The following is a 23,997-nucleotide window of genomic DNA, read 5'->3' as shown; positions in this document are numbered from 1 at the left end:
AAAAGCCAGATCTTAGTTTCAATTAGTAATACTCCCGTTTCCAGTCTCAATATGTTATTTGGGATACATGAAGGAATTGCCGTAATTGACCTCAAGAAAATAGTTTGAATTGATTCAAATTCATTGAATTTCAGATTTTTATTCGTTTGGGAACCAAAGGTCAGCTGAGGTATTACTTTGGTATTAAAACTTTTTGTAGCTGGTAGGAAAGCTTGTCCACCTTTGGAGAAGAAGAACGCCAACAAAGTTTTCATCGTTCTTCGTGCATTTAAGACCGCAAGTTTATTGTGGAACTGACAGCTACCTGACGCTTGGAATACGTATCCCAGATATTTGAATAAATTGACTTGTTCTATTTTATGGCCCTGTATCTGCCAGCGATAGTTTATCTTTTTGCGAGTAAAAGCAATTATTTTAGATTTCTCATCATTTATTGTTAACAGCTCGCTAGAACAATAATCTACCAGGCTGTTTAAAAGACGTTTCAGACCGACAGAAGTTTGAGAAAGTAGAGCTACGTCGTCCGCATATAACAAAATGTTCCTTGATTTCTTAGCTAAAATAGGAGAATGGGCAGGAACAGATGCTAGCTGTTTTACTATATCATTGATGTCAATATTAAATAGAACAGGAGCAAGTACACAGCCCTGTTTGAGGCCTTTAGATGTTGGGACTGGCTTAGATAAATGGCCCTTAGCACTGCATCTTATTGGTAGTGATGTATTACTATAGAGACCCTGAATTAAAGCCAGGAGGCGTCTGTCCATGTCGAGGTAATTTAATTTCGACCAGAGACGGGGGCGAGATATGGAATCAAATGCAGCTTTTAGATCTATGAATGCTGCATAAAGGATTCCATTTTTTCTAGCTGCATATTTGTCGATTAGGTGATGCAATACCAAAATATGATCAAAAATTGATCGTTTGGTACGAAATCCTGCTTGTTCAATAGCTAATATCTTATTTTGTTCGAGCCATTCATTTAGTTTTATATGGAGATGAGCTGCGTACAGTTTACTGATTATATTTATCAGACTGATCGGTCTGTAGTTGGCCGGGTCATTGGCAGGTCCTTTTTTATAAATAGGAACGATTGTAGCAAGTCCCCAATCTTCTGGCACTTCCAATGTTGAGTCAATGTGTGTAAATAATGAGGCAAGTACAGGCGCCCACCAGTTTGCGTTGGATTTAAAAAGTTCAGGTGGAATGTTGTCTGGTCCGGGGGCTTTATTGGGTTTCAAATTTGAAATTAGGTACATAATTTCTTGGTTACTAACCGGAGGCCATTCCTGGATGTTCTCATTTAACAAATATATCATTGGACTTGGATCTATACGATCTAAGTATAGATTGTAGAAAAAATTTTCCCAGATATGAGCTGGTACACTTACAGTATTTTGAAATTGTGATTTTGGCCAGTATGATGTGACAAGGCTCCAAAATTTACTGGAATTTTTTAATTTGGCAGCTTCAAGTAGATTCCGCCATAAGGAGTCTATTTCTTGTTGTTTTTTATTCTTGATAAGAATTTTATAGTTTTTCTTTGTTTCACAATATTCTTGCAAATCCTCACGGGACCCTGTAGTAATAGCTCTCTGGTAGATGTTTGTCATTTGTTTTTTGATTAGAACACATTGGTCATCAAACCATGGTTTAGATTTTAATCGGCCAGGAGGTGCTCGGGAAGGCGAGTTTTTGTGAATAATTGTTTGAACATTTATCATGAGTTTTTGAAAAGTAGGAAAGAAGGTATTAGGAGAAGTGGATTCCAGGAGATCATTTTTTATTTTAAGAATGGGTAAGGAATTTAACATATTATATATCTCAATGCTAAGCTTAGGTAACCATTTAACCCTGATTGAATGAAATTCTATATCATTATTGGTGAATGTTTTATGAGATAAATGAAGATCTTTTAGGTCAAAATTAATTTCTGTTATCACAGGTAAATGGTCACTTTCTGGTCGGTGTTCGATATGAAATTTATTTATCAATGAAAAAAGATCTATTGAAACAAATACCAAATCAATGAGGGATGATTCGTTTGTCGCATGGTAAGTAAATCCCCCTGGGATGTCACCGGGGGTTCGCCCATTCAGCAAAATCAGATTTGCTTCGTTGCACATCTTTATCAATGAAAGTCCAGTATAGTTTATTCCACTGTCTGTTGAATAGCGAACAGGAATATTTAAAATCTCCGATGGCAATAAGGATAGTTGGTGATATTTTTGGTATAAAGTCTTATCTGAAGGGCCAATTCGGGCATTGAAATCGCCTTGTAAAATCAAATATTTTTCTGGGTTCTCCATCATCAATTTCAAAATGAAAATCTCCAGCTGGGTAATTCTTTCGTTAGCTATATTGTTATTTCAAGCAGGTGGTAAATATGTATTAATAAGTATCACTGAGAATTTCGTAAAATCCAGGGTAAGAGCGATAGCAAGATCTTGTAACTTCCCAGAGATTGTGGTCTTAACCTTCAAAGAATTAGATATCCAGTATGTTATATAACTTCCTGAAATTCATATGTGATTTCCTAGGAATTTTGAGGTTTTTCATATTTTTGCTCTTTTTGATTTGCTGATCAGATCTTGCTTTCTTAGAGATCTTATTCTTGGCATTGATCCTCCTTTTCTTAACCTTGGTTTGTGAAGCTTGGGATCTATATATCTTATTAATTTTAGGATAGTTCGTCTGTAGGTCTATTTTGGTAGTGAGCTCTGTTAATGTTGTTATTAACAAACTTAGTTCAGCAACATATGTTACTATTTGAGATAAGTATTGAATCACCAATGCAGACCATTCTGTTGTTGTTGGATTATTCTTAAGCTGGTGATAGTTTTCATGACTAGAAATGCTTTTAGCCAAATTGTGTGATTCGTCAACTTTTCCTTGGTCTTTGTATAAAGCATCTACATAGTCTATAAACTCACAAACACTAAGGTCCAGGTGTTCAAAGGAGTTCCTTATTAATAACGAAGGCACTGTTGGTAATAATGTTTCTGTACTTCTAGGAGTCGAAGATTCTATTAGTGGTTCTCTGTAGGTAGATTCTAAGGAAGGCATTGAAGTTGCAGTAGATAGATTAACTGTCAAGTCTTTAAATTGTAAAGAAGGAGGGGTTGTAGGCCCGATGAGTTGCTCAGCACATTTTAGCTCTTCAGCTAAACTAGGGCAGGATAAATCTTCTTGTCTCCCGATCAATAACTTTGTGCTACAGAGAGACACATCAAGGTCATCTTCATCGACCCCTAAATTGAGGTCAGGTGCTGTTGGTGTTACTTTCCTGCCTCCACTTTTAAATTCATTGCTCTCCCTTTTATAGAACTGCGTAATTTCAGTTTGTTTGTAGCTAGAGAGAGTCCCACACCCAGCAGAAAAAGCCGGCAGCTCAGACATGAGGGAAGCACCCTGGGCTCTACATGCACTTCTGGTAAGCACCATTATTTATCGGCTTAATGTTCTTAGAGATCTTGTAAAAGTGAGTTAAGTTGTTTTTGAAATTAAATAAGATAGTTCTCTGCAGATATCTTAGTGTCCTTGTACTTGTAATTATAGTTCAGCATTCCTCTCTTTCAAGGTTAGTTAGACTTTAAATTTATTTAGCAAGATAAAAGAAGAAGACTTGCCTCTGCAGTAGAGAAGAATGTCAAGAATGTCAACAGCTGGACCCTTCCGCGTTATTCTTTAGTTGTATTTAGCTGTATTAACTATATTAGTTGTAGAGCCACAGATAACACGTCTACTGCTCAGCTTCAGCCTCTTGCTTGTTGTCACACGGGGTCTTCTGTCATTCTTCCTCCACAGGCTCATCCTCAAGTGGTTGAAAGCGGTTCCGTAGTTCCACTGGTGAAGCGTGTCTTCTAGCTCTTCTGCTCCTAACTGTCCCCCTTTCCCACGGAGTTTCCTCCACTTCGTTGCTCCTCTCCAAGGCAGTCTCCTCTTCTGCTACCACATGCTGTTGCTCTTCCACCTCCACTTCTCTTTGCTGCTGTTGTTCCAGCGTTCTGTCTGAGAACTCTTCATCTTCTCTTATAGTCCTCAGTGTGGCCACCCGCCGTTCCAGGCCTCTCACTGTTTCTTCCACTATTCCTGCAGTCTAATACAGTAAAGCACATTCAGTCATGGAATACTGGTGATGAAGGAGAAGAAAGTCATAGACGGGACACTGGATAGCAGCAGCCAAAAGAGCTTTTGTACAGTGACTTCTAAAAATGAGTACTATCTGAGCAGCCAATAAAAGGCAATTTTCTGCACATGTAGTATGAATGCCAAAAGGCAACAACATTTTGGAAGATGGCAACAACTTGAATTACAGAAATGGTGCATGTTAATGTGCCACTCAACCCTGATGTCTGTTTAACTATATGAAAGAATGCATTACACATAAGAAACAAAAGCAAGTTTTGTATGCACTTGCAATAGCTAGGATTTTACTTGCCAAAAGATGGACAAATAACTAAAAGCCAAGCAAGAAGGATTTTTTTAAAAGGAACTACTGGAGTTGATTGCTTTAATGAGAAAGTAATTATCTACTTTAATGACTAAAGAGATGGGAAGGAGGAATGAGAGATATGGATGAGAAGTTAGAATGAGGCAATGTTGGGCAGGAGTTCATAATGTTTCCAGTGGTTTCCCAAGCTAGGAGAGCTATATTCTCTTATTCTAGGAAGTATATTTTTCCAATGAGTTTTGTGTGCATGTGTGTCCAAGCAGTTGAATGACGAGTTGTGGCTGTGTTATTCACTACTACCCAACCTCCATATCCATCCTTTCCTCAGGGTCAATCTACCTGCAACTCTTCCTTCAGTTATACTGCCTCAGTACCATATTAGCCCAACCACAATGTTACAAAATAGAGTTCAAGTTCTCCAGAACTCTTTTTCAGGCTGGATGTAAAAAAATGCAAGGAGATAAAAAGCTTGTTAATCAAGCCAAGGTACACCAGATAATTTTATTCTTAATGGTGTTATGCCCCCTTCAGACAGCCATGTATATTACTAAGTAGTGAAGCACACAATTAACATTAGGCCTCCCCATCTGCCCCAGTTACTATTCCATGTTTTAAAACTACTTCTACATTCCTAATACATTAGAACAAAGCACAAAAAAGTTTACCAATCCTGATTTTAAAAAACAACCAACAGCTCTGTGCAGTTTTGCATTTAAAAACTTGCTTAAATCCTAGCAGCATCAAGACTGGAGAATAAATTGCTTCTGCTCCTGCATTTTGCTTCTGCTGATGATAAACACATCTACTTGGGAATAAGCAACATTCTATATGTATACCTAAACTGTAAATCAATTTACACCAATTTACCTATCATGCCTACCCCAAAGGATCCTGGGAATTGTAGTTTAATGAAGAAGCTCTGATATCTCTACTTCCACAACTATAGTTCTCAGGGAGCCATTAAATTAGTTTGTTTTATAAACATGCCCTGTGTGTGATTCCACCCCACACGCTCCAAAATTACCTCCCATTTCCCTCATAGAGATCCTGTTTGTCAGATTTCTATGACAGATATCTTTTCCTCAGCAATTAAAATGTTAATGAACTTTCATCTGACATAATCTGATGAGATAAAATGGATACTCACTGGAGATGAAGAAAAAAAATGGTGTTTTGCAAAATTTAAAAGCAATACTTAGTTACCTATCTTGTTTAGAATCTCTTGTTTAAATAAAACAAGTTTTTAGCAGGGATCTAAAACAATTTAATGAGGGTGCCTGCCTAATGTTAATAAGGAAGGTGCTCCAAAGCATAAGCAACTCCTAGCAGATGCGGAAGGACATTATATGGTAGTGGTTCTCAAACCTCCCCCCCCCCCATGGACCAACAATTGAAATTGTTGAAGGTCTTAACAGACCACTTAATTATTTTTCTGCCTGTTGTAGCAATTGTAATATGCTGTGCTAGGTGTTGTATGATTTTAAATTGTATTTTTACAGACATGCTATGGACCACCTGGATGAAGTTTATGGACTACTGGTGGCCCACACACCAGTTTGGGAACTCCTGTAAAAGTGTAGGCTCCACAGATCAATTGTCTGCAGTGTTGTTACAAGACTGGGGGTCTGAGCAGGAGAGGGTTAAAATAACTTTGGGGATTGCCTTAATGGCCCTGGCAAAGTCAGCAAGTATCTCCTTTGTTAGAGAAATTACAGGTAAATGACTCACCATGACTAGGAGGTGAGAGCCATTTCAGCAAAAGGGCATGTCTTTTTCTTCCCCTCCCCTACTCCCAGCTAAGGCTGTTGCAATTGAGGTGTCTGTGAAGGAAACAAAGCCTTCTTCAAGTATTATAATCCTCCATTCATGTAGCATCCTGCAGGGCAAGCAAGCAAGCTGAGCTCCACCCCTTCCATCAGCATCCTTGTACAAGCTGATGAACTTCTCAAGCAATGCAATTTATAATGCTAACTTCTAGGTTCTAAATCACCTGGGGGAAGCTCCATGAGTGTAGGAAGTTCACAGCTAAGGAGGGCTACAGGAATGGTGACAGAGTGGGTGGAACCTAGCATGGTGCACATTCCTACTGTTATACTATCCATCCAGGCGACTATGTTTTCGTGAAGAGCCAAGCAGAATCCCTGGCCAAAGTCCTGATGACCACTTATACAGCTATCCGAGTGGAGCAAAGGGTTGTATGGATCTACACAAGCCACGCTCACAGACCACTTGATCTGAGTGACAGAGAGGTGCCATTACCACCACCCCAGCCCAAGCAGGATGACGTCTGTCCAGAAACAACAGAGGAGATGACAGAATGGCTGAGAGAAGAATTCTATTCCACAGATGAAAGCATTGATCCAGACCTGATTGCCCAAGCAGGAGCTACAGGAGAAATTCCGGATCCTCTCTGGGATGTCCTCAAGGATGACTCCAGCTCTGATGGGATGACATCAAGTCCGCTTGATATTCCTGTGGAACCTCAGCTGAAGGACCTGGACAGCAGTGGATATCAGAGCACGGATATCCTCCACAGTGTTGGCTCCAGCTCTGGAGTTTCAGATCCACCTCTTTGCCAGTATAAACTGAGACCAAGAAGAAATTTAACTCTGTGCCCTTATAATCCGAGGCCAGGGGAAGAAAGACTATCAAAAGGGGTCTGTACAGGAGGATACAGATACTTGTCCGCAAAGCGGCTTGCACTTTTTTTTTTACTACAACCTGGGAGCGGCTGAGCAGGGAGGTGGGGCTCACTCTAACTTGCCTGCCGCTCTTGTGTCCTCAGAAATGATCCTCCTTAGGTATCTCTGATAAGATGGTGTCCAGTTTCCTTGATGTCTTCATCAGCATCTAATGTTGATGCATAAGCACTTACAATAATTGCCTGCTGGTTTTTGGCAAGTTTTAACCGGAAAGTTGAGAGTAGTTCATTAATGCCCATAGGAACTTCTGACAAGAGCTTCACAAGATTATTTTTAATGGCAAACTCCATGTATTCATCGTTCTTGTTCAGGCAGTCTTTTCCAGAAGAAGGTGTAACCTCCTTTTTCTTCCTTCAGTTGTCCTTCTCCTGCTCTTCGAGTTTCTTGGAGTGCTGCTATGTCAATATTAAAATGTCTCAACTTGCTCACCATTTATTATTTATTTATTAATTATTTAATTTGTATCCCACCCTTCCTCCCAGCAGGAGCCCAGGGCGGCAAACAAAGCGCTAAAAACACTTTAAAACATCATAAAAACAGATGATGGCAGTCCTGCGTTCAGGACATTCACTATCTGTATTGTCCAGCAATGTCCGTCTATTCCACGTTCCAAAGTTCATTTGTCTTTTGCGACCGCTAAGTGGTGACCCCACTGGACGCGGTGATCCAGTCAGGGAGAGAGAAGAGGCAGACTATGTTTAGGGCACCTTTTCTAGCCCCCTCCCCATATGGGGTGAGCAGAGTGGATCCTGAATAGGACTGCTTAGATAGCTGCCGAACTACTCAACTGCCTCAGTCCTTGAGCCAGGATGACTGGGTCTGTATCCACCGCCCATGTGCTGGTCCATGACTAGGGGCTTCTGGATTTCACAGTCCTTCCCCCGTTGCCATTCGCTGATCACCATGGGACTTTTGGTTTGGTTTGGTTTGATTGGAAGACACCTGTGCATGAATTTGTTTTATGTGGGGAGATTGGCGCACGACGATCAACACACAATCTTGACAGAAAAAGGCTTTGATCCAACGGCAGGGATACCACAATGATTGGAAGTCTTTTATCTGCTGCAGCCTTCATCCGCTTTCACAGCCATTGTAACGTACACGTTGTTATCCTCCGCCTGTTCTGCCGTTGAGGACTTTCTTGGATCGTTCTTTGTCTGGTTCCTCTCCCTTGACCTTACCGCCATGGGTGACCCTGCTGGGAGTACATGACTCCTGACGGCATCACTCACAGGGTTCATTGGAACACGCAAGCCCACTTAGCACTACAAGGTGACGATCCAACGAGGGGTACTCTCTCCCTCTCTTTGCAATTTAACCTTAAATATAATACATCCAAGAGCAGGCCTTTGAACTATTCTGTTAATCCTTGCTCTCTGGCCAGATTGAAATAGTGGTCCTGGTCAATTACAGATTCTTCCTCCAATAATCAGTCAGTCAAGATTGATTTTTCCCATCAAAAAGAGAGAAACTGACAGTGCTGGCTTCTGGAAGGAAAAGAACTAGAGAACTTGGCCCTGGATTATAATATTCCCTCAGGTGGAGTAGTAGTAGTAATGGTTAGTGAATGAAAAGAGAAGTGCCAGGGCCCACCTCTTCTTCCCTCAGGTGGGGCAAGAATAGTTTAGTGAATGAATTGAGAGGGACCAGGATTCTCTTCTTACAAGTTTAGCCACTCCCCCTGCCTCCTGAAAACAACATTCATACAACACATTTCAATTGATTATCACTATAATCTTTTACAACCGCCCTGTAAAGTAGGTCTAGTTGGCTGATGGCAGTGATTCAATGTTAACTGTTAGAGCAGTGTGACAATGGAACCAATTCCCTAGGGGGTGAGTGAGGTGGGCTCTCCAACACTGGAAGCCTTCAAGAAGCAGCTGGACAGCCACCTGTTGGGTATGCTGTTATTTGGATTCCTGCACTGAGCAGGGGGGTGGACTCAATGGCCTTATAGACCCCTTCCAACTCTAAGATTCTATTATTCTAAGAGTAGCGACCCAGTGTGCTGTTGCGGTTAGGTGTCTGACAAGGAATGCACAGGTCCAGGTTCAACACCAGTGTAGCTTAGAGGTCAGGGTACACTGGATTAGAACTGGGTTAGGGTCCTAGTCACTATCTTTCAGCCTAACGTAAAGCACTTACACTGCCTCAGCTCCTTGGAGGAAAGCTTTGATAAATATTGTTTATCTAATAATGTAAAAGTAAATTACTTGGCAGTGCTCAGAAAACTCTCATCTCCACTAAACTGTAGGCATGCATGTATATTTTCACAGCCAATTCATATACATATTATTTGTGCATATATGTAAATATACATATTCTACTATGGAATGTCCATTATGTCCTCAAACTGTGGGGAGCTCCTGCCCATCAGGAGGCAGAAGGACCTAGAGGAAGAGTGAGGATCCCTCTGCAGATAGAGCCAACACATACTTTCCTCCTAGCAGCTGAGATTTAGCATGGCAGACACCAAACCTGCTATGCTAATCACGGCAGGGAATGTATGGGAGCTCCTGCCATACCATTTCTTTCTACTCCTGCCTTGATTGTTTAGTTTCAGGTGAGATCCTAAAATGGTTTCTTCCACAGTTTGGGCACTGGGTGACTGGCCACAGTAGTTCAGGCACTGGTGACTTCAAGATGCACTCTGTGTGGGGCTTCTCTTGTGCTTGATCTGGAAGCTGCTGACCCTGTCAGCATGTAACACCTTTGCTCAAAGATCTGCACTGTCTGCCAATCTGCTACTGGCCCAGGTTCAAGGTATTACTATTAGTATACCAAGCCCTTAACAGCTTCGGACTAATATGCTTGCAGGATTGCTTCACCTCATATACACCCACTTGACTGCTTTGATATGTGGAACTGGCACAGTTTCAAATGCCACATAATATTCATTCTGCACATGTAAGAAATCAAACTTTTATTGTGGCAGCACCTTTCACATACTACCTTCTTCTTGCAACAGCTGTGCATAAGGATTCTGTGTGCTTACCTATCAAAGGGTTCGCTGCTGGGGGTGGGACTTGGACGGTAGTATAAGTTCAGAGCCCCCTCGCAAATTTCAAGAGTTTGAGGAACAGAGGCGGAAGGCAGTCTTGCTAAGATATCAACTTTTTTTTTTTTAACATTCCTCTTCTCTCATACCCTTATGTTCTCTAGTTGATTCCTAGCTAGCATCTCTGCACATTGGTGGGTTATACCTATCATTCTTGGCTAATTTGATGGAAGCAGCCCCACTATGTCTGGGATGTGGGGCTATTGAGGCTTTATGTGTGTACAGTGCTGTGGCCCAGCCTTAGCATCTGTTTGTCAATACCAGGCCTGAAACATATGTCAAATGTAGAAGAAAATGACATTTCTAGGACAGGAGATAACCAGGTCTCAAGTTCACCTGAAAACAACAATCCTCTTATCTGAAAGCCTTCCCCTGAAGTGGCGGGACTCCATTTAGTCAGTGAACAGGGAAATATTCTTTGGGCAAGCGCCCAGGACATGTGCACTTTATTCTTACTTCATAGTTTCCAAAGTTAAGGAGCAGCACTGCACACAGATGTCCATTCTGAGCCACGGCACAAATTAAGAGCCAGTGTGGTGTAGTAGTTAGAGTATTGAACTAGGAAGACTCAGGTGCAAATCCCACTCAGCCTCATAACTCATTGGGATCTTGGCTATGGGGCGGTATATAAATGTAATAAATAAATAAACAAACCCCACATTGTTGGTGTGAGGATAAAAGGTGGGAGAGGACCGCCTACATATACCACCTTGTTCTTTTGAGGAAAGAGTATTTTAAAAGCCCTGAAAGTGCCCAGAGTACATTGCCCTCTCCAGTGAAAAATTACAGAGCTCTTCCCACACAACCAGGGACTGTTTTTTAAACATCTGAAGGGTGATTTTAAATTGGAAAATCCGCAGGGCAAGGATCTTCATGTCGGTTGTTCTTATGTATGCACGCTGATACAAATTTCCTAGACAGCCTTTGAACCTGGGCATCCCCGAAACTGAACACAGGGAGAAGAAAAGGTCTCTCGTTTGAGGAGGGCCGCTCGCTGGCGCCGGCGTTCGGCCCTTCCCTAACAGCAGCGCCTCTCGCGTGGTTCTCTGCTCCGGCCCAGCCTCTCTCCCTCCCCTCCTTCGTTTTGTTTTGTGCGGCGACTCCAGGAGCGTGACGGAGGAGGCGCTCAGAGCAGCGCTTATGCAACCGGCTGACCTACTAACACACATTCGCCGGGCGAAGGAAGTAGGGCGGCGGCGGCAGGAGCGGCGGCGCTTGGAGAAGACGCGCGGCAGGGCGAAAGCAACTCGGGGGCTCCCTGGACGGCCACTTTCCCCCAAAGGTACCCGGGGAGCGCGCGGGGTGCGTCTGCAAATGCAAGATCTGCGGCGATTGTAGCGAGTTGTGAATGCCTCCCCCCCCATGGTGGCGGCTTCTGGGTCTATGGAGAGAAGCCGGATTGCTTTCTTGTATGTTGGAGATCAGAGTCGATTGCTGCTTCTCTCTCTCTCTCGCTGTGTCCGTGTGCGTGCGCGCTTTGTTTGTGAGGAAGGTACATTGCGTGCAATGAGCATGTGCCTGCTTGGTTTTTTCGCTGTATTTTTGTGCGTCTGTCCAATCCGCCCTTCCCCCCCCGGTCGCTAAAAGAGCTCATGCGGCCGCACAACACAGCCGGGGAAGTTATCCTCCGCAAACGCCCTCCGCTGTTGAAATGACCGCGGGGTTGGTAGGAATTGCTTGCGCAGAACTCCCCGGCCTAGATTGTGCACCCCCCTCACTGTACGTACACACAACAACACGAACATTCCAACTCCTCCTCTCCTTCCCAGCCTGACCTACTTTTGGAAGGGGGGGTAGGGCGTGAGTATTTTGTGTGTTTGTGCGAGGCAGCCAAGCCCAGGAGGTTCGGGAACTCCTTGAGATGAAAGAGAGAGCTTTTTATTTTTGGGAAAGCTTATTTTCGGGAGAATGTAGACTTATCGGAAACAGGAAGATGACATTTTGTGATGTGTTTTGTTTGTTTTCCCTCGATCAAATAATTTGAATATTTTAACATCTATGTTAGGTCTTAAACCTGTTGTTGGCATCACAGAGCTTCCAGCCTCGAAATAATAGTAGAGTGCCTCTGACCATGTGCAGAGTCGTTGTGCCACATTTTAAAGGAATCATAGCTTGATGCATGCCTCTTCGGATGCCTGAGGAAGCTACACAAGGCATTTCTAGCTTAAGGGTGTTACTTCCAAGCAGCCTCAAGCTCTCATTTTCTCCATATGAAGTCTTCTAGCTGACCCACAGGAATGTGTATAAGGAAGTGTGTAATCTGGTGACAGGTTGTCACAGCACAGTCAGCTCTCCCCCCCCCACAGGCTCTTTAAACTTGACACTTGCACAACCCTATGCCCATACGAACAAAAGCCTTGCAACCTCCATTCTGCAGCGGGTGGGCAGAAGGTAGATTGACCCATTGGCTAATTTCTGGTACAGCACTTTTTCTTTGCTTATTGCTAAATTCTTGCAAAAAATACGGGACTAGGTAAATATTGTTTTGATGTAGAAATGCACTCAGCCATAACACAGATCAGTCTTCAACTCTTGGGTGATCTTGAGCATGCTCTCTTGCTTTCCAAACGTAGAAAACACAAAAGTGGACTCCAGGGATTCTAGTTAAAGTGAAACAAAAAACCACACAAGACTAAAGTTATCCCATAGCTGTGTATACTTAGTACTAAAATTAAATTTCTGCATGAAGGTAACCTAGTTTCTGCAAAAAATGCAGAACCCTGGGGATTGTTGAATGTGGAGACTATAAATATAATAAATGTCTATTAATGTAGGGGGACACTGAAGTTCCATCCCATCTGTACTTCCTGTCTCATTCAACCTTTTATTAGGACTAAACAGTGTTCAAAAGGCAGTATGTGAGCTTTGACTTGCACAACTCTTGTTTACGCTGAACGGCAATTTGTTTTCCTTTCAAAAAGGAGGAAGGTGATTGCTCACATATAGCAGCTTTATTTCTCTTTAAAACACTTTCTTAACTATCTAGTCTGAGGAAGAGTTCTGTGTTAACTGAAAAGCTCACACGCTGCATTAGGAACACTGGTTGGTCTAATGGACAGTATTGTTCTGACCGTGTTCTTTCTCTACTGGGGCAACAGGTCACCTGATCTTAAAATACAGCAAATTACTCTTAAGAGACACATAATCCCCTTCTCACACCAAGGTGAACACGCTGCCTGCAGACATGCTTTCATGTACTATAGTTCACAAAGTACGATTGGATAAATATACTTAAGGGTTTAGGTGGAGTTTGTGCATGGGGATCTGTGACTAAAGCAGATACAAAATCACCCCCATGTATCCCATGTTAATTAATAACTGCCACCTTCTGGATCCATGCTAACAATAGCTTAACTCCTAGTTTACCTGTAAAGCATGCACTGAAAGTTTACAGTCATTCTGATTTTGAGCACGGCAAATTGCTTACTTTACCACATTTATGTGATGTTCCTCTTCCAAACTGCTCAGGGCAGTGTACCCAACGACTCCCCCACCCCATTGCCAATTTTAGCTTTACAATAGTCCCATTAGGGAAGCCGAACATGAGAGAGAGCAGCTGGTCTGAGAACCCCCCCCGTGAGTTTCATGGCTGAGCAGGACTGGATGCCAATCCATGTCTGACACTCTACATTGGTTAAGAGCTAACTAACCCAGGTTGAGTAATCTCTTTATCATGTAACCTGAGGGCAGTTGGCTGGGTAGGTAGGGTTGGCAAGGGCTGCTGAGTGAAGCCTGTGATTCTCTGTGTGGAGACAAAGCATTGCACAAACAGCAGCAGGTGTGTGTATTCCATTGACAGTTAATACTTGCTTCCTCTCTCCTGCTTTGAATGCTAGACACAGAAATCGGATAGGTGTGTTTGCTTGTCAAACTACTAGATTTGCCCATCTTCCTTTGCACTGCTGCACACTTTCTCTACGATGCACTACGCTTTGAATCAACTTCTACCTCTTGGTTCCCATTCTCTAACTGCTAGGCATCACTTTCCTCCCAGAACTCAGACTAGAAGTGAAGAGTGCTTGGTCCCATCCTCTTTTGCCCCGCCCTACACCGTTCCCCCCACAACGCATCAAGGCATCAGTTGGTTTCCAGAGCCAAACACAATGACAGGCATCCAAAACAACTATGCAAAACTTCTAACCCTAATCATGGCCAAGAGCTCCCTTGGGAGACTCCTGCGGGGAGATCAGTATGTTCCTTAGTGAAGATACTGGACAAAGTCTAAGTAAGAGTGTGTGTGTAAGTATGTATGTACGTGCCGTTGTGTAGCACAAGCATGGCTTGCTTGCTGCCACATGCGTAGTTTTACCCTAGGGTTGAGCAATCTTTGCTTTAGAAAGCTTTTCTGCACACTTGAGGACACTCAGCAGGCCAAGCACTCACATACATAAAAGCAAGGGGAGGAGAAAGGATCCGGTGGGAAGTGATGATGGCACAGTCTGTTGTGAGATCTGAGAGACTGGTGGCCAGTCAGCAATAGAGTAGAACTTGGTTTATTCACAGGGTACGTGGTTGTTAAGGTTTCCAGAGCCCTGTGTCTGTACCGTTAACAGCCGTTTGAGCTCCAGACATCAGCTGGTGAAAGATAAGACATCTTCATGTGGACAAAGCTTTACCCGTTTTTTACAGAGCAAAACTTATTACAAAGCACAGAAGCAGGCCAACCTGCTTTTTCCACCCCTGGTTGGTTGGCAACCCGCACCTACTCCTGTGCTATTGGTCATGCTAGCTGGAGCTCGTGGTAGCTGTGATGTGTAACATCTGGAGAACACCAGGTTAGCGAAGGCATGTTTGTAGCTAGGTGATGCCAACAGGCCCAGGGCTTGACAATGGCTATGTGCCCATTTGCAGAAAAGTGGTGCTCTTACAACATTATTTTCCCCTTGGGGTTCCACTTTAGAGAACCCTGAGGGAAAAAGAGTGTATCTTGACCTATATAGCCCTAACCACTACCTTTATTAACCATGCTTGTACTGTATCTTTCAAGGGCCCAGGGTGATGTATATGAGGGTATTATTTATTTATTTATTGCACTTGTATACCGCCCCATAGCCAAAGCTCTCTGGGCGGTTTACAGCAATCAAAAACATTTTTAAAAATATACAATTTAAAACACATATTTTAAAAACAATTTAAAACACAATTTTAAAATTTAAAACAATATAAAAACAATTTAAAACACATGCTAAAATGTATCCCATTTCACTTCACAACTACTCTGTGAGATAGGTTAGGCTGAGAGATAATGATTTGCTTAGGCTACCCAATGGCTGGATGGCAATTTGAACCCCAGTTATCCCAATCCATCCCCAATCCTTGAAATGCTTGTTGGCTGGGTGAAAATTAAAGTAAGTTTGGCTTATGATTGCCGCCTTCTTAATGGCTTTTAAGAGCCAGAGACTCCCATGCATATGCATAATTTCTATATCTCAGGCTAACTAAGGCCCAGGAGCATTCCTCTCCCTACAAAAAATGAAACCTGTAGCTTGACATCTTGACATTTTTGCTTAGTTTTCTCTTGGATATTTCTGAGGCATCTTGATTTCCCCGCTGGCCTAGATCATATTACCATTTGAGATTCTCTGCTTTACAATATAGATGGGACACATCCTGTCCACCTCCAACCCCCCCCCCCATATTATAGGATTGCCACCTTTTGTCCTGACAGAGGCTCTGTGCCTTTAACACACTACCAGATGGGCAAAAATTCAACAGGTGCAGTTTTCCCCTCATAACATTTTAAGTTACACCTGTTAAATTTCTGCCTGCCATGCTACTTGCATAATGCCTCACTCAGGGGAACATTGGCAACCCTGCCACGTGTGTATAATGGTTTGATTATGCAGAATATTGTCTAGTGATGAGGAAGGGAAAGGGGGTAGGAGGAGGAATTACAGTGGCTCAGCTCCAGCCCTGAGAGGAACAGAACATTCCTGCTTGGAAAGCGGACGCTGTCATGTAATGTTACATCATTAAGCAATTGTGGGAAGCCCTGCAGGGAGGGAGCACAGAGGAGGGGATCTCATTTTGGAAGGTGCAAGTCATAGGGCTAAGCAGGGGGAAGAACCAGCAGATCAAACAAGATCAGCCACCCAGAAGGAAGACCTGAGAAGTATTATCTTCCACAGGCAGTCCAATGTTACTGTTGAAATCCCTGCCCAGAGACAGCATGGGGAACGTTACCTCCACCGCTTCTTCTCTTGTTTTATGGAGGCTTAGTGGTCTCCAGTGTGTGAGACCGTGGTGAAAAAGGCTAATTCCATGTTAGAGAGCGTTAGCAAAAGGGTTGAAAATGAAGGTGCCTATTTCAGCATGCCTTTATACAAATCTGTAGTGTGGCCACACTTGGAATACTCCGTACAGTTCTATTGCCACACCTCAAAAAGTATTTTGTAGAGCTGGAAAAGATTCAGAAAAGGGTAACCAAAACAACCATGTCACTAGAGCAGTGCCCCTATGAGGAAAAATTACATTTGGGACTTTTTAGTTTAGATAAAAGGCACATAACTAGAACCTGTGACTGAGATGGTCTAAGGACCCATCCTAGAGAGATTGTCAGACTTTCATGTATTATGAAAGGCCTTGGCCACAGCATCTGTTGATCATGAAAACTTTGCATCTCCTTACCTTAAATTTGGCAAGATGACCTCATCATTCTGTAACTCTCATCCACACTTTCACTGAATTATTGAATCTAACACAGAAGGAGGGAAGCTAAATCCTAAGCGCTATGTGCACTTCCCGCCCCTTCCCCTAACCCTTATGCTGCTCTGCTTATAGGAGAGGAAAAACAATAGCCCCTTGCCTTTCTGTCTGATCCATTTTCTTGATTAACAGAAACTTTATCACCCCCCCTTCTCTTAGACAGTTCAGCTCCTTAAGTCTCTAACCAGAGGTTACTTTCTAAAATGAGAAGTGTCAAGGCTCAGCACCTTATCTGAAGATTCTAAACTTTAAAGATGGAAGCCATTTTTCCCTAGTCTTAGATATGTGGGAAATGACTTTGACTATTTTGAGATTGAAAAAGCACTCTGCATATGCCCAGATGTACTTTTGAGTTTGCTTGTTTATTTATTTATTTGCTTCTGATCTTACGCTATATATTCTTGTTTAATGACACTCCATTTGTATATTATGTGAGGCTGTAACCCCAGAATTGTTCAATACATGGTATCATCAGTCAAGGATTCTTGGTGTGTATCTGCCCTGGCATATGACCTCCTTTGCAGGCTGTAAGTCTCACTGCCCCCAGGGACATGACTCAGACTGGGAAGTAGGTCATGTTGCTTTTCATGCCCAAGTGCGCAGCATCCTGCTTGCCCACACCCAGCCCATCCTGCTGGTAGCTCCACGTGTCAACCGAGACATGAGGCCAGAGCCCAAAGGCGGGTCAGGGTGGGGGATTTTGCTGTTTAGCTGGAAAAATATTTTCTTGACTTGACCCTGAATGAGAAATAAATGTTTGGGGCAGAGAAAATGTTGAATAGATGATGCTGCCCCTTCCCATTTAGTGGTCCAGGAAAGAAGCAGTGCAGGAAGCTCAGCGGATCTCAGCACAAAATGCTAGCCATTGCATCCTTTCAATTTGGTAGTGTTTATTTAGCTAAAGCATTTTTACACTGTTCTTTTAGCAAAAATGCTCCCAGAGTGGTTGATAAACACCAGTAAATCAGTTTTAAGACATGACACACAAGGAAAAGGGGAGGGGGAGGGAAGAGAGAAAAAGGAGACTCAACCTAATTACAGTTCTGGGATGGAAATGGTTTAGGGAGCTTGATAGAACGGCTGCTTCTAGGTGACAGTTGGGGATAGCCATAGCAGAAAGAGAAGAGGAAAGGTCCTATGGTGGATATGGAAGGAGAGGCAAGATAAAAGGAGAATTAAAAAATCCTGGGTCCTGACCTCATCATCTAAGCTACTGCACCCAAATTATATAGGAGAATAGGAAGCTGCCTTATACAGTACTGAGTCAAGACTATTGGTCCATTAGCTCAGTCCTGTGTGCACTGTTTGGCAACAGCTTTCCAGGGTTTCAGGCTGGCTTCTCTCCCAGTAGACCTGAAGATGCTGGGGATTGAACCTGGGACCTTCTGCATGCAGAGCAGATGTTCTACCACTGAGCTACGGCCCTTCTGTTAGGCAGTAACTCTGAGGCAACTAGAATACAGTAGGGCCCCACTCATACGGCGGGTTATGTTCCAGACCTCTGCCTAAAAGCGAAACCAGCTGAAAAGCGGAACTCTATCAAGAAAATGGCACCCGATGCCCCGAAAAACGCCATAAAAGCGGAACAAGTGCCGTATGAATAGGGCCTTACTCTAACTGAAAGCTGCCGTATTAGCGGAACGGCAAAAAGAGGAGCCCTACTGTATGCTTTTTCCACTACTGTGTGTGTGTCTGGTCAACATGGTCTAACCAATTGCCACTGCCATCTTTGGTGGAATACCCCTTTGGACAATTGACTGGGGTCCTTAGAGGCCTATTTTTCCAGTGCAACGCTGGAATCTCTCTTATGTTTTCAGTATGTCCTTAAATCTGTCAGCTATTTGTAAGGGGCCTTCTTATGGCTGCATATTACTTAACCCTGATGCCCTCTAACCTTTGCACTCTAGAGGATCATTTTCTGAAGGCTCTGTTTTCTCTGTCTAGTTGAAGGTTTTGTTTGGGGTGTGGTAAGATTTGGTGACCAGCTGCATAACACAGTTTCATATCTGATCATCCAGTGGTCTTGTGACTTTGGATTGTGTCATCTTCTTCACTGACATTTTTTTGGGGGGGAAGGGGAGAAAAGCTCATCAGAAGATATTTGCAATTTAAAAAAAATGTTTTTAGTATGAATTATTTTTAGGAAACATAGAATATCCTGTTAATGTTTTCTCTCCGTAGTTTGGTGAGTGCATTCTAGTTCCTTCGAGTTTGTTAAAAGAAAATAAATAACTCTGCTTCAAAACCCAAAAATGTTTACCCTCACTCAGCCCTTCACAAGTGACGGCGCTCTCATTGCTTCCTCTGTAGAAATGAGCTGTGCTAGGAAAAAGTTGTGTGCATGTAAAGGAGCCCAGAGTAGCAGCCAAGTGAGCAAACCATGTCCAATGGGACCAATCCTACCCCACCCCTCCTGCTCCCTCTATAAGCAAGCTGTGGTCTGTGGGAAAATGGCACAGCAACATGCTAGTCACATGGAAGACTGCATCATGGACAATGCCCTAGTTGTTTGCAGGCACCTTCTCCTGCAGTTCCATGTAATAACATCTTTCTTGCCTCCCCTGCTTCCATTGTTTCTTTGTGCACAAACAGTTTATAGGCCAGTAGGTTGTTGGCGTTGTGCCTGCGCTCTCTTTCTGGAGCTGTTGTGCAATCCATAATCATCAGACCTGTTTTGACTGCCTGGCTTGATAAATATTCAGTGTTGACTGACCTATATTCCTGCTGCTTCTGCCTGATGCACGCAGATCACATGCAAGGGAAAGGGAGGGGGCCCCTGCCACCATCATGGGAGAGCGTGCCACTTTGTACACGTGGCCCTGGCTTTCTCGGGCGGAGGAGAGCTTCAGCATTCCTATGTATGAGTCACAGTGGCAAGGAGGAGTGGCTGCATTGGCTTTTCTTAGGAAACCCGCCTTGCTTGTTGGCCTAATTCCTCAATAGTCCGAATGGGGCCAGGAGACTGCTTGCCTTGGATCTGTAGGTTTCAAGGCTAATATTCCCAGCCTGGCTTTGTTTGTCACACACACCACTCCCACCCCCTCAGTAAACCCTGCAGCCAGAGCCAGGATGAGGTGGTGTGTGAGAAAGAAATGGGATTAGTTGTCTATGAGAGACGAGGGAGAAAGGATGATGGAGCTGAGCTCTTGTCCAGGTTTGTGTATTATAGACATGTGTGGGTGAATGCATTTGTGAAGGAAATGGAAGCAAATTGTTTACTTCAGAGCTGATAAGAGATGTCTTTTCTCTCTCTCTTTCTGTATATATAATCCAAATGGGGAATAGTGATTGGAGTGTGTGTTTAAATGGATGAGGTGAGATGGGGTTAGACCGTAAACCTATGAGAAGTGAAATGTGCCAGAGCTGACCCAACACATTTTTGTTCTGAGTTGGAAAACCCAAAAGGTGTTTTGCCAATTAACTCAAGACAAAATCCACCTGTGAAGTTCTCCTCCACAAACCTCTCTAAAATGAATGACCAGCTCCAGTTCATTTGTGAGAGGCTTGCAGAGGAGACCTTCCCAGGGACACTGTGCCCCATGTGTTATGATCTGCCTATCTCCCATTTTACCACTCTTAACAGCACCTTAAATGTGCCTCCGGATGCAACCATTTCTCCTTCCCTTGTGTTAAGGCCACCCCTGTGCCATAAAAAGTTTGCATCCAGCCCCTCTTATGTGTGTCGTGTCCCCTTTCTTTGTTCAGAAGTAATCACAACATGCAGCCTGCTGTGTGCCCCCAGAGTGTAAAGCTGGATTGTGTAGCATACTTTGGGGATAACAGGTGCTGCAGGCAAAGCCTGTGTATGTATATGTATATAGCTCTGCTTTTTTTGGGGGGGAGGGAATGACAGAGGGTTGCACCCACTGTGTGCAGCCATTCATCTTTCTGGAGGGAACTGGAATGTGAGGTGTGGCCCATGTATGCCAGGGGCCGCAGCAATGCTGTCTGAACCTGCTGGATTATGTAAACGGAGTCTGAGGTGTGTGACTGCGCTGGCAGAGATGTAACACCCTCCTTTTGTGTCCTTCCTCCTTAGGCGTTTCTGTTGCCTTCTGGGCCTGACACAGCGGCTGCCACTGGCTCCCTTCATTTCCCACTGTGCCTGCCACCCGGTAACATCTCTGCTCTTGTTGTCAACCAGAGTCCAGATGCAAAGACCCCCGGGGTTCCAGTGAACTGAAGGTCATCCTCCACACAGCGAACAGGACCGCTAAAACTTTGAATTGCCTGGTCCTCCAGCTGAAGGAAATTCAGCTCCCGTGAGCGTCCCAGAAGATGGTCTCCTTGGGTTGGACAGTTCCTTTTGCACTGGTAGGAACTCAGAGCCCATTTGACTGTTGCAACTGGAGGACAGCTCAAGACTGTATTGGAAGTAGTTGGAAGTAGCTCCCCTGGCACTACAGCTTGAAACCAGCTTTAGGTGCAGGGCTGGAAAGAAGCATCCGTTCCAGCAACAACTGGAAGTTAAGCATTCCGGCGGCAAGCAGGCAGAGCACATCTGAACATTGGTGCACAGGGGACGTCATAACTGCCTCCCCCCGACACGATGGAGAGTCTCAGCTCGCCTACGTTGTGTGTGGCGGGAAGTTTCCCTGCATTCCATCAAGATGGCATGATTCAGCGAGCCCGGACACTGAAGAGCAAGCCCAGTGCCAACTGCAGACGAAAGCGAGAATTTATCTCTGATGAGAAGAAGGATGCCAGCTACTGGGAGAAGCGTCGGAAGAACAATGAGGCTGCTAAGCGCTCTCGGGAGAAGCGGCGTTTTAACGACCTGGTCCTGGAGAACAGGGTGTTGGCGCTCAATGAGGAGAATGTCAGGCTGAAGACGGAGCTGCTGCAGCTCAAGCTGCGCTTTGGCCTCATCAGCACCGCGGCCTTCATGGAGAAGAGCCAGCAGCTGAGTGCAGCCAGTGCCAACGCCATTGCCCACTTCTATGAGAGCAGCAACAGCAGCATGTATTCCGGCTCTTTGTCCCGGACCCACCACTCGGAGGACTCCTCTGAAACGGAGCAGTCAAGCCGGGACAGCGGCAGTGTGTCAGTAGCCAAGTATTCGCCCCGGGGCTCCCTCTCCGACATGTCGGATGGCTCCTCTCGGGATAGCCCGGTGCCCCAGACACTTGGTGAGGCCCAGGCAGTCAGCCGAGCCTATGGGGATGCTCCCCTGCAGCACCACCCAGAGCCCAAGGCCCCAGTTCCTCGGGGCGTCATCCTCTTCAGTGCCAATGGCTTTACTGCCGTGGCGGCTCCCCAGCCGTTGTTTGTTGAACAGGAAGAGCAGACAGGAAGCAGGATGGCCGAGATACCCCAAAGCTCCTGCATGGAGCACAAAGCCCATGGCCAGCAGGAGGAGCAACAAGCTCATGCGGGGTACTGCCCCGAGCCTCAGAGCTATAGCACACCCACCAGTTATTTGGATGGGGAGCTGCCCCAGACGGAGCACATGAGGAAAGCCCAGGAGCCCAGGTCCCCCTTTGAGGGCTACTCCAGTGAGGAGAGCGGTGAGGAACCCAGTTGGGGTTCCTCGCCTGCTCCTTATCCGGGGCCTCTGGATGCCCATCCCGATGTCAAGACAGCAGCCCTTCCTCATAAGCTTCGCCTCAAGTGCCGGGCACACAGTAGTGGGGTTCAAGAGCCATTCCCTGGTCCTAGCGTCACCTCAGTGGGCTGCTGTCAGGAAGCTCCAGTGGCACCAGACTGGGACAGTGACCATCACGAGGAGATGTCAGCCTTGGTGCGGCAAGCCTTGCTTCTGAATGAGCAGCCCGTCTCTGGAGGTGCCTTGGAGAGACGTTTGTGTCGTGGCTCTGGGCTCCGCTCAGACAACTCAGTACCCAAGGACCATATCAGCAGGCGGGAGGATGGTTGTCATGATGATGGCCCTAGGCCCACTTGAAGGAGACTCAGGGGTGGGTAAAAACTTGTGGTTTTTTTTGTTTTTTAAACTGTTCTGGGGTTTTGTACAAGAAAGAAATTCTACATGACAAGATGAACCTCATGACAGGATGAGCCTTGGATTTGGGGAGAAGAAGAGGGCTTTGATCTAGTTAGACCTCAGGCTTCAGAATCTAGGGGAGTAGCAGTCATGAAACGAAGGGATCATGATTGGGTTGGACTTGAAGGAGGTCTTGGGAAAAGACAGACTGGAGCCGAGATCTAGAAAGTGGTTGGGTCCCTGCTTGGTTAGGCCTGGAATTCAGTTTGTAGATGGAATTGGCCTCTCTGAGCTCAGCTGGCTATTCAGTCAGTCACTGCAAGAATATTGTTACTTGAGCTGGGAATGACGATCAACAGAGAACACTGAGAAGTTGGCATCTAAATCCACCCCAAGCTGGTGCTTTGGCTCCTGGGTAACCATAACTGATGCAACTTGTGGATTGCCAGCAACTACATCGTTTTCTGGGTCAGGAACTGCTTGGTTGAACAGAAATATTTGTGATTTTAAATACTACAATAAATGTACAGAAAATCTTAAGAAATGCTGAGGAGTTGCTGAGTGTTACTTGGGAGAGGGGAAAAGATTAGCCCAAAGGGAAAGATAGACAATGGTGCCCCTTCTCTTAATCAAGGCAACCAGATGCTAGAGGAAAGAACAATGCCTTTCAATATTTGTTTGAATATATTTGCATTGTGCACCTTCATCCAACATCCACCAGGCGGCTAAAACTGTAACATTTGTGCAAACCGCCAACCCTGAAGTAATGAAATATCATAATTAGAACTGTTGTTCTTAACAGATGTGTGGAAGAACAGCATAAGGCCAAGAACTTATTCCTCAGAAGCCTGACAGAATAAGGAAGTCTTAATCTCATTTCTCAACATGCAGCAGGGGGCTAGCAACAGGGGCACCACAGGCAAAGCATTTCCCCAGCTGGGCTGCCGCTCCCCCAAAGGCCCTTCTCCTTGACGTTTCTGACTTCTCTCAGCGTAAGGCTGATCCTTTTTGACCATCTTGGTGCCCAAGGAACTTCATAAGGGAGGCACCTTGATCCCAAGCCATGTGGGTTTTTAAAAGTCAGCATTTGGCATGCTAATAAATAGTCAGTGCAGTTCTCACAAATGGTTCATGCATC

At 44.5% G+C, this 23,997-nt stretch overlaps 1 protein-coding gene across 2 annotated transcripts; it reads left to right on the top strand.

The window, feature by feature from the left end:
• Positions 1 to 3,058: 3,058 nt before the first annotated feature.
• LOC133379144 (nuclear factor interleukin-3-regulated protein-like) lies at positions 3,059 to 23,403 on the top strand. Of its 2 annotated transcripts, XM_061613792.1 has the most exons (3): positions 3,059 to 3,433; positions 11,320 to 11,495; positions 20,958 to 23,403. In XM_061613792.1, the coding sequence occupies exon 3, from the start codon at positions 21,468 to 21,470 to the stop codon at positions 22,818 to 22,820; it is 1,353 nt and encodes a 450-aa protein (XP_061469776.1). In that variant the 5' UTR covers positions 3,059 to 3,433; positions 11,320 to 11,495; positions 20,958 to 21,467; the 3' UTR covers positions 22,821 to 23,403. The 2 variants fall into 2 exon arrangements, with proteins under 2 accessions (XP_061469776.1, XP_061469777.1); XM_061613793.1 differs by lacking the exon at positions 11,320 to 11,495.
• The last annotated feature ends 594 nt before the right edge of the window (positions 23,404 to 23,997 follow it).

This window comes from Rhineura floridana, chromosome 3, assembly GCF_030035675.1.
Source record: "Rhineura floridana isolate rRhiFlo1 chromosome 3, rRhiFlo1.hap2, whole genome shotgun sequence".
NCBI classification, from domain to species: Eukaryota; Metazoa; Chordata; class Lepidosauria; order Squamata; family Rhineuridae; genus Rhineura; species Rhineura floridana.
Note: the sequence above shows the minus strand (reverse complement) of the source record. Positions and strands in the feature narration are given on the sequence as shown.

Excerpts from the sequence above, each read along its gene's own strand:
- LOC133379144 (XM_061613793.1), top strand. The coding sequence starts at position 21,468 with ATGGAGAGTCTCAGCTCGCCTACGTTGTGTGTGGCGGGAAGTTTCCCT.